This window comes from Carcharodon carcharias, chromosome 32 (assembly GCF_017639515.1).
Source record: "Carcharodon carcharias isolate sCarCar2 chromosome 32, sCarCar2.pri, whole genome shotgun sequence".
Lineage (NCBI taxonomy): Eukaryota > Metazoa > Chordata > Chondrichthyes > Lamniformes > Lamnidae > Carcharodon > Carcharodon carcharias.
This window is the reverse complement of record NC_054498.1, coordinates 8,150,760-8,161,565: the sequence shown is the minus strand read 5'-3', so window position 1 is coordinate 8,161,565 and position 10,806 is coordinate 8,150,760. Positions and strand designations below refer to the sequence as shown.

At 40.3% G+C, this 10,806-nt stretch overlaps 1 protein-coding gene across 6 annotated transcripts in view; it reads right to left on the bottom strand.

Annotated features, from left to right (window-relative positions):
* Positions 1–278: 278 nt before the first annotated feature.
* Positions 279–10,806, bottom strand: part of hmg20a (high mobility group 20A) — a 46,859-nt gene continuing 36,331 nt past the window's right edge. For 2 of the 6 annotated variants that reach the window (XM_041178386.1, XM_041178385.1), the window contains exons 7-11: positions 8,052–8,124; positions 6,996–7,211; positions 4,387–4,519; positions 3,855–3,961; positions 279–2,887 (exon numbers count right to left, since the gene is read on the bottom strand). In XM_041178386.1, the coding sequence (XP_041034320.1) occupies positions 3,856–3,961; positions 4,387–4,519; positions 6,996–7,211; positions 8,052–8,124 (528 nt within the window). In that variant the 3' untranslated portion in view covers positions 279–2,887; position 3,855. Of the gene's footprint in view, positions 2,888–3,854; positions 3,962–4,382; positions 4,520–6,995; positions 7,212–8,051; positions 8,125–10,806 lie in introns of those variants that run through there. The other 4 variants (XM_041178387.1, XM_041178389.1, XM_041178388.1 and 1 more) reach the window with 4 other exon arrangements.

The window sequence follows — 10,806 nt, the reverse complement described above, 5'->3', positions numbered from 1 at the left end:
AAGCATCAATTTCTTTAAAAAAAACTTCAAACAAAATGTGGGTTATCCCCTCTGCAACTTGGCTGGAACTCCTCATAAAAATCCTTGAAGCGGTTCTTAAATTATTCCACGTTATTTTTCACAGGGATAGATATGTCTATCATCAATTCTCTCTGTTGGGGAGGATTACAAGAATTAGCAAAATTCCTAAAAAAAAAATCAAAATGGATTTGTTGTGACCATATCTTGTCCTTGGGGTGACATGGACATTTTTAAAACACATACACATAACAGTGCTCAACTTTCATAAATATTTAATAGTTTTCATTTTTAACTGCAGTTACACTGTAACTCCTTCAAAATGCAATCTCTGTATGCATAAATTGCTCTATCAGTTAACAGCTTGAAAGAACATCTGTACCACTGCAGAACATTCTGGACTATTCTCTTAATTACCATCATGTCTACTGGCGTTGGTTTAGATCAGACCGTGTTTCCAACAGCCTTCAGGAGACAGTTTATCAAAACAGTAAGAGATCACAGTGTTTCTGCAAATGGAAATTTTGTGGCTTGACCCTTAAAGGTTTGCAGTTTTTAAGAATACAAATTAATCTATGTTCAAACAAAAACATACAACCCAGTCTTCAGAGGATTAAACCATCCGTAAACAAGAAAAGATGGAGTTGCAGGAAAAAGAGCAGAAATTGTTAAGGACATTGTGTGAGACTGACAAATTCATTCTTCTCATTTAGTGTAGCAGTGTATTCTCAAATGTGTATGCAGGAGAGGACAATCAGAATTTTGCAAGAGGAGAGTTAAGTTTCTGCACATTTTTATGCGTAAAAAGGGGTGAAGCATCAGATGGAGAACACTTCAGATTTCCAGGCATTCACTACACCAGTAAACCTAGCAGAAAATCTTACATTGTTAGAAGTATTTTTTCTCCCTTACCTAAGCAATGACTTCCATTGGTAATGGTGACCATCGGAATGGTCTTCATATAAAAGCATACACAGTGAGCATCAGTGGGCTATTAGACTAAGAAACTAGGTTCAACCCTACCCTCAATTAGCAGAAATACTTTCAGAATGTGTTGCTGGATTGTGATGAGGAAATGGGAACCCAAGTTTTTTCCTGAAGACCAGCTGGAGCATCTCTAAAATTTGCCAAGTTTGAGCTTCCAGAGGTTACCTGGACACCTATGGAACTGCACCCAGATAAATCAGTGTTTCACTCCTTTATATTAATATGGAGGAGGCCATATGACAAGAATCCAATTCTATATTGACATGATATCCACATGTGCATTTTTCTAATGAAGATCATCACTGGATAGCACGTAGGAATAAGCCACTTCCTCCCCAGTTCAGGGGTGAAGATGGTCTATTCTTTAAGGGTAAAAGTTCCACCAGAGAATTATATTCCAAAATACTCAAAGAACTTCTGGTACTTAGTCACATACATTGGTTAAACATTGCAGAGGTTGGTGTGGTTTTGAAACAATAGGCACAACCTGAGATTCAGCATAACGCACCCAAACCACTGATACTGCATAAACCAGATCCACCTAGAAAATAGGGTCCACTTTGGCTCTGATTCAAACACACCTGAGCAGAAGTGAAGAGGTCCCACTGTTATTATTTCAGCCTTTCCCTACATTAAACAGATTAAGCAATTAGTCCCAAATTCAACAGATGCAATAGAATTCACTGCCTCTCACCCGGAAACCCAAGAGCATTGAAAATAAACCAGCCTCACTTGAAATGACAGACAAGTCTAGGAGTGTATTCTCTGGGGTTATGCCGCAGTCTCAACAATTATGTGGTTAAAGCACCACAAAATGAATGTATTCCCCGGTTCATTTAACTGGAGTTCATGATTTCAATACAATGCAATTTGCACCAATTCAATCTAATTTTGGGTTCAATACACTACAAAGAATGTAAGACATTTTCAGTTTTCTCTCCTCATCTGGAAGTGTTGCTGAGGCATGGTTCCATAGACACCCTATTATCAGGCCCATATTTTCTTCTTTATACATGAGCCTAACTTTGAGTTTTAGCAAACTATTCTACTGGTAGATTGAGTTAGATTCAATCCTCACTGACCAGGTACTTTCTAGCAAGTTATTGCCTATCTCACTGAGGGAGGCATCAAAGCTGATATTTTCCTTTACCAAACATATGCTTTCAAGCAGAAATGACTGGACAGCAATCAGAAGTGTGAACTCTGGACAATTTTCCCCCTCTCGCACTTAGGAGAGCTGACGTACTTAGCTGAGATGAGAGAAGCCAGCACAGAACAGGAATTGAATCTGGAACTTCCCTATTCTGTCTGACTCAGTTCTAAGCTGGCCAATTCAACCACCAGGGCACTTGGTCAATTTATTTAATAAGTTTTAGGCTTGGTAATTGTCAGTATTTCTAAACATCATCAATTAAAATCATTAAAAACCAGCTTCATCCAGAAGCTTGTTTCTATGTACATGTTGCCACTTTTAGGGCAGAAGAGGGAAAACAAAGAGTCATTTTTTTTAAAAAAGCTATTGAATAGATAAATTTGATGAATGGGCACCCAAGGCCTCCAATGTCACAAGAGAAGGCTTCACACAAATAGTACAGGAACATTTGGCTTTAGCCACCCATTGAAAGAAGTAGAAGACACCATGCTTCCAGCTAACAAGAGGCAACACAACAGTTCCTTGTAGGACGGTAGGCTTTCAGCTCATTAGAAATGGGAGGGGACCTGCAGTTAGGAACAATTCTTCTCCAGGGCAGGCTGAACTCCAAGGCCTCAGTCAGTAGCTGCCATTTTATTCCCTTTGCAAGTCTAAGTGGCACCTTCCATTTCAGACTGCTCCAGCTGTGTGAACAAGTGCTGATGCCTTCAGAATCAATCACCATCTCAACTGGATATGGGGGCAAGAGGAAAGGGAAGAGAGAAAAAGACAACTTGAATTTAAAAAATGTTGGTTCATGAAGAATTATAACCTGAAAAGCTTTCATAATCTAGTCAGAATTGGAATATTGGATATTAAAACCTTTCTGGTTAATTATCCAACATTTTTCCCCTTTATATCTGGTTTCAGCCCCGATCAGGCAACACTTTGAAAACAAACAGATATTAAATTTTAAAACAATTTTATGTTGTTGCGTTTAGAGTCCATTAACCATGTCTCCCCCACAACCACCGAACAATTTCTCCTTTTCTACAACCCCCTCCCATGATGGAATCAATTTTTTTGCAGGGGTCAAGTTCCCATAGGTGTCAGAAGTCATGTTATACCTCATCCAGGGAATTTGTGGGTTTTTGAAGTTCCCATGGTTTCAAGTAATGCATTTAAAAAAGAACACAAGCAGACATCAGCCATGTTAGGGTGGCCTTACAAAAGGAACCTGTAAAACCCTATTTTGATGTTCAATCCCACAGTTCCTATTCTCGATTCCGCCAGGCTTATTTTTTAAAATTCATTTGTGGAATATGGGCGTTGCTGCCAAGGCCAGCATTTACTGTCCATTGCTAATTGTCCTTGACAAGGTGGTGGTGAACCTCTGCTGTCCATTTGGTGTAGGTACACCTATGGTGCTGTTAGGGAGGGAGTTCCTGGATTGTGACCATTGTGACATTGCACAAGCCACAGATTGCCAATCATCGTACATGAGCATACTGTCAATTGGAATTTCCAGATAGCCCATAGCATGTTCTGTGTTTCTTTTATTTTAGCAATTATGTACCATTCTGGTAAGTGTACAACACTTGATTTATACAAAAAGCTGCTAGCTGCTCTTACATTAAACATGGTTTTCAATTGATGGCCAATAATATTTTTTTTGAGGGGAATGCGAGAAAAATAGAAATACATGCAGTAAAACTACCTTAATCAAACCTCCAGCATCTTTGTAACTCAATAGATTTCAGGGCTTGGAAAGGAGTCCCAGAGCTCAAACTTTCAACCTTCTGAGGGTTGCACTCTTGAGTTAATCTGCAATCATCATATTAGGGGTGGAAGTTGAAATGGGAAATATCAAGGAGATTGTTGCAAATAAAGTACTTTATTCTTAAAGGCTCAGGGCCGGGTGGGGGGGGGGAGAGGGGTTTATCTGGTCAGTGTCCTTGGTTTCTGCCCATTGATTATTGACGCATCATACATGATAATCATCTTTTGGAGCTCTCATGTTGTATCTAAAATATAATTGTCATCCCATGTTGCACCACACTGCCCCACAGCCCTTAATCACTGTAGAAATAGTACACTGCAAACACCTCAGTGTGGATAGTTTTGAAAATCAAATTAGGTCTCATAATTGCTGAACATGGAGATTCCCCAATAGCTGCCAATACTCTCACAAAGCATTCTGAAGGGTCAGCACAAAAAGTGCTCTTTGATACTGAATATTGTCTCCTCACCTGTCAAGTCGGCTTACTAAGTCACGTACTGTGGCAATGAGATTCTCATTATTTTGAGGGTTGGATAGAATAATACTGTGTAATTTCCTCATGTAGGAATCAATGGTTTCCAGAGTGGGTGTCTCCCCAGAACCTGCAAAAAAAATGGGGGAAACTTCCACTTATAGGATTACAAAAGTATCAGAAACAGGCCAGTGTTGTTCATTTGTCAATTGCCTCTGCATTCCTTCTCCTAAAAGCTTTAGATCCTGTTGAGATACCCTCTGTTACCTCCTCCAGATGGTCATTCTCTAATGAGTATTTACAGAATATTTAACTATCCGAGCTCAAGCCTAACTAGCTTAACATCCTGTTCCCTCCTGTGTTCACACGTTCCCAGCAGAAAAATCATTCTGCATGGGTACCTGATGGAAATACGATCTGGTTTTAACCTGATACACTCTAAGCTTCACACCTGGAGAATTGCCCTGTTGGCACTTGAGGTACCCAACTATATTTACACCTTCAGGAGAGGAGAAAATAAAGGGGAAGCCACTTAGACCGAGATGAGGGGAAATTTCTTTATTCAGAAGGTTGTGAACCTTTGGAATTCTCTATCCCTGAGGGCTGTGGAAGCTCAGTATGTTTAAGGTAGAGATTGATAGATTTCTGGTTAACAATAACGTAAAGGGTTATGGAGATAGTGTGGGTAAAAGGCATTGAAGTGTTTGATCAGCTTTGATTGTATTGAATGGTGGAGCAGGGTCGACGGGCTGAAAGGCCTTCTCCTGTTCCTATGTTCCTAACAAAACAAGCAAGCATACAATATAGAACCTTTCAACTCTATAATTCTTAGCAGAATCACTCCTAATATAGTAGTTGGGTTGTGCATAGAGATGGTATTCCTTCTATTACCCTCCCCATTAGTTGAGGTTGGAGACCTGCTTTTATGAAATCATGGCGAGAATCTGGAGTGGCATTTTGATACTCTGCAGGAAAGCACATACACCCCTATTGCCTTCACTATTTTTTAGAATATTGCCCGGAGAAGCAAGTTTCTTTACAACCCACTAGCTGCCACCCTTGTTAACATCAGGACAAAGCAGTCCAATTGATTGGCACCGCTTCCACAAACATTCACACCTTCCACCACTGATGAACAATGGCTGAAGTGTGTACCATCTACAAGATGCACTATAAAAATTCACTAAGGCTCCTTAGGCAGCGCCTTCCAAGCCCACGACTACTACCATCTAAAATGACAAGGGCAGCAGATACATGGGAACACCACCAAATGGAAGCTCCCCTCCAAACCACTCACCTTGGAGCTATATCGCTGTTAATTCACTGTCACTGGGTCAAAACCCTGGAACTCCCTCCCCAACAGCACTGTGGGTGTACCTACAGCACAGGGACTGCAGCAGTTCAAGAAGGCAGCTCACCACCACCTTCTCAAGGGCAATTAGGGATGGGCAATAAATGCTGGCTCACATTCCATAAATGAATTTTTAAAAAAATCAACAACACAAAGTTTAGTCTGATGTGGCAGCAATCTACTGGCAGTAAATATACTCTGTTCGTTTCTACCTTTGAATGTGCAGCTCCGTTGAGATTGGGTTAGTCACCTTAGGAAATCTTGGCACCATTACAGACACTTGATATATAACATCCATTCCCAGTGCAATCATGAAGTCCAATTATTCCTGCGACTTTCAAAGTATAAAGGATCCTCGATAATCTAAATCAGACCTTGGTTTCAACATAATTCTAGCAAAGCTGCCTGGACTGTTATAATATTTTATCAATGGGTATTTCTAATTTACGAAAAGGAGATCAACCACATGACAACAGACAACATCCTATGATTAGGTGAGCTTTGTTAACAAGCACCGTGTTTTTTTTTGGCTGCCCGTTTTCTCTCTTTCTTATTCTGAAGGTGTTTATTCCTATTAGGTTGCTTCCTTGAAAAAGGGCAGCTTTTTGATATTGTGCCCAAGTGACTATTCTACTTGTGCAAGCCTGGATAAGCACGCCTGTTGCTGTCTTTGTCTGAACCATATGTTCACATGCACTTTCCAGCAGGAATCTTTGGTTGGTAGTCAGCAGCAACAATTGGCCTTATTTTCTTACCCCTCACTCGTATAGGTATATAAAGGCCCAACTGTAGTGCCACAATATCTGTCTCTGTTTCAGACTGGAGATTGAACTTGGAGACTTTCCCACTCTGTATGGCTCAGTTCAACAACTGAGCCATCAGATTAGATTCTTCACTCTGCTAAAACCGCAACATTAGTCTTCAATGAGTTATACTAACTTCATTCTTCAAGGAGTACATCCTCAGCATACCGCTGGGGTTGAAATACCAATGGATCAGTCTGGAGAATCCACATAAATGGACTGTCTTCACTCTTACATAGAATATCCAAACTGTAATGCTCGAGCTTGTTCATTTTGCCTCTCTCTTATGTGCAGCCTTATCATGGCACCTCTTCATAGCAATCGGAACATGGATCAGGCATGAAGGATGCTTGTTATGCTTATTTTCTGTTTTTGGAAAAGCCTGGCTTGGAAATATTTTCACCGTTAAACGTTAAAAGTCTACTGTACTAAAAACACAAAGGCTGAAGTACCTGGCAATGGTACAGTGGCAAAACTTGATGTCAGTGCCTGCCGTAGGGTATCTAAGTGCTGCTGAAGGACAACGTTCCTGTTTCGCTCTTGCATCACATCAATTTCTAGCTTCTCAACTGCTGTTTTCATGCTCTCCACATGTTTCTGTAAGGCTGCATTTCTTTCTTCATACTCTATATTGGACTTCCTCAGCTGCCGGAGCTCCCTTTCTCGAGCTGCAATTCAAGAAAAACAAAATGATTGAGTTTTATATTGGGGATTCAAACTACAACACACAAGAAAGTAATGAAAACAAGCAGATCTCCCATGCATTAACAACAGTAATTATACTGAATTCGGTGGTGTGGATGAGTAGAGGAACTTAGGGATAAAAGTGCACAGAACAAAAAAAGCTAATTTAATTCTAGGCTTTATCTCAATAAGCACAGAATATAAAAGCCAAGATATAACGATGAGCCTATATAAAACCTTAATAGCACCTCAGTCAGAGTACTGTATGCAGTATTGAGCAGGATATTGAAACTTTAGAGAGGGTACTATTCAAATCAACACAGATACTGTCTAGCAAGAGGAAATACAAATGTAAAGAGAAACTTAAAAGTCCTGTCATTTTTCATTAGAATGAGGTAATATAATAAAAATGTTTAAAGTTATGTAAGATGGGACAGGGTAGATAGACGCAAACTGCAGCTGAGGGGTCAAGAAAAAGGGGATACATCCAAGATTAAATGTGAATTGTTTAGAACAGAGAGCAGGAGAAACTTCTGCAAATAAAGAGTTGTGAGGCTGTGGAATTAACTTGTAGGGTTAATGGTTGAAGCAGAAACTCAACTTAAGATTAGATCGGATAGTTTGATGTATGAAAAGGAATTGAAGGGCTACTGTAACACGGAGGGTAAACGTGATTAGAACTACTTGCTCGCCGACACAGATAAGTAGGGCCAAATGAGCAGTTTCAATGTTTCAACTTTGATTTATTTCTGTGTGAGGCTTTGATGTTATTTTTCCCATAATTAAATACCCTGCACTATAATATTTACATTGGCTCTTCCTACCTTTGCTGTGGTCTAAAAATTCCTCAGAGAAAATAGGAATGTCCAACACAGATCGATCCTTCAGCTCACCCTGCTTTTGTAAAAAAAATGCAGAATCACCATCCGTTTTCTATATGTCTAGAAAAATCTACCATTCTTCCCTCCTTTTTACCTATGCATGTTACCAAGAGCCCAAGCGCGTCATCAGACAGAAATCAAATCAAACAACTTTCTACAAAAATACACTGGAACAAATCCCACAGGTATTGTTGTAAAGATATTTACTACATTTTTTGAGACAAATTATTTTCTCTTGCCCTCACCTCACCCCCACCATGTGCTGGAATAGAATATATCTTCTCCCAAGCTCTGCTTATGTTACTCAGTGATAGGCTTTCCAGGAAGTATGCAAGAGTGACTTGCGAACTGCTCAGGAAGTCCTTGACATCCCATTTGCCATTCTCCCATGGCACAATTCAGCAACGCTGTGCCATTAACTATATTAGAGCTCCACTGAATGGCATAGTCACTACTGCTGGCCTTTGGGGGTTGCTTTTCTTTCATTGCATCTCTCGATGAAGGTACATTTCACTTTGTGTCCCACAGGCTACAAAACCAGAGGAACGCAAACAGGGACATAAACAATGCTTTATAGCAAAGATAAATCAAAAATCTATTTAAAGGCAAAGATAAGGAAGATACAGATTTGTCTGATGAAAGAGATTGTTGTGTTTTCACAGAATTGTTATAGCGCAGGTGGAGGCCATTCGGCCCATCATGTCTGCACTAGCCATCCAAATGAGCAATTCACCTAATGCTATTTCCCCAGCTTCTCCCCGTAACCCTGCACATTCTTTCTCTTCAGATGAGAGTCTAACTCCCTTTTGAATGCCTTGATTAAACCTGCCTCCACTGCACTCCCAGGCAGTGAATTCTAGACCGAACCCTCACTGCGTGAAAGTTCTTCCTCGTGCCGCTTTTGCTTCTTTTGCCAATTACTTTAAATCTGTGTCCTCTTACTCTTCAGTCGTTCATGACTGGGAACAGTTTTCCCCTAACTACACTGGCCAGACCTCTCATGATTTTGAATACCTTTATCAAATCTCTCTTCATGCTTCTCCTCGCCAAAGAAAACAGTCCCAATATATACATGTTAACGTACAGCTTAGACTTTTAAACATTTTCTTCCCCTCTCATCAAAACAATTCTTTTTCGGTACACTGCCTCCAGTATTTTAGTTAAAAGCAGCACCATTGATAGCTGTCAGCAAATTGTCAGCACAGCTAGATGGTGAGCTCTAATAACAAAACTTTCATAATTAAATATCAACTTGGATGAAAGGTTGGGCTAGTTAATCTGTTCTCAGGCTTTGCTACCACAATCCTGTTGCCTTGCCCTGGTACGGTACAACTAATGTTCATATTCCCAAAGGCTGCCTCGGCCAAGGTTAACGCCAGCCCCTGATCCACACGGAGAGTCTTTGATCTATGTAAGTGGTCAGGGAAAGGAGTCACATGAATAGGAAGCAAAGAAACAAACTGCGCAGAAGGCAAATCATCACAGGCTATTTCTGGGTACACTCTAATAGAGGGTTTCAGAAAGGACCAACAGTTGGAAGCAGATTACTGTTTCCTGGGTGTTCCCATTCTTCTGACAAAGCTATTAGGCAGCAGTGACTTCCAAAAGAGGCAAGTTAGAGGAGAAAGAATTGTCACTGGAGGCAACAAGCCTCCACAAACAATCCTTTTCCCCTCGCTCCCCTTAATTGTTTGTGCTAATTTTCTGCTCCCCTGCAGGAACTGACTTATGCTGTAGTAGTCTACTGTTTGATCAATTAGAAATTGTGAGCTGGTTGACCATGGAGGGCATAGCAGTCAAATCTTATTCAGACCTTACCCAAAATTCACTTTCCAGCTGTAGTCATTCGGCAGTAATCAGAAATGCAATTCCTGGCTGATTGTTTATTAATCGTTCTTCCAGGGATAGCTGATGCATACCTGCTGTTGCCCTAGTTGGGATCAGTTAACTAAGCAAAGACTGTGCATGGAACCTAGGGCTTTGCTGGTCTGTATGGCTCAATTACTCACAGGACTTAAGCTTACTAAGCTACCAGGGGAGCTACTAGACACAGAGTCGCGACTAAATTCCAAAAGGTTTCAGAGCTGGTTATTAGAAGCAGTTTTGCCTTGTAGGGGCCCTTACATTTTACTAGAATAAATACTATCTACTTAGTCAAATCTGCATATGTATGATTGTTGAAAGGCATATTTGCATTATGAAATGTAAAAACAGTTGACAAAATGATCAGTTATCAACTATTACCGTTAAAAATGACCTACCATTAAATCTGTTCAGGGCTGTTTGCAATTGCGTGGGATACACAGTCTTAATATTTACTGATAAAGCTAGCCCTGACCCAAATGCAAAACACACAAAAAAACGCACAAATCTAACCTATGGGGAAACGAATGGGACCATATCATTCCACTTTGTAAACTGGCAAACATTCTACTGTTTATTCCTGCAACAGCAGTTCTGGCAAATAATAGCATTCAATGAACCTCAATCCAGAACATCATTTCAAGATGTCACCATAATGAATGAAAAGCAATTCCTATTTCTTATTTCAAGGAAATAGCACATCTCCCTGTGGAGCACTGTCACTTCCAAGTTAGTGAAAGCCAACCTTACAGTCCATAGGGCTTTCTTTAAACCTCTAACCACATCATTCTAGGAAATGTGGATCCTACTTCTGATCCGTAGAGCAAACATTTTC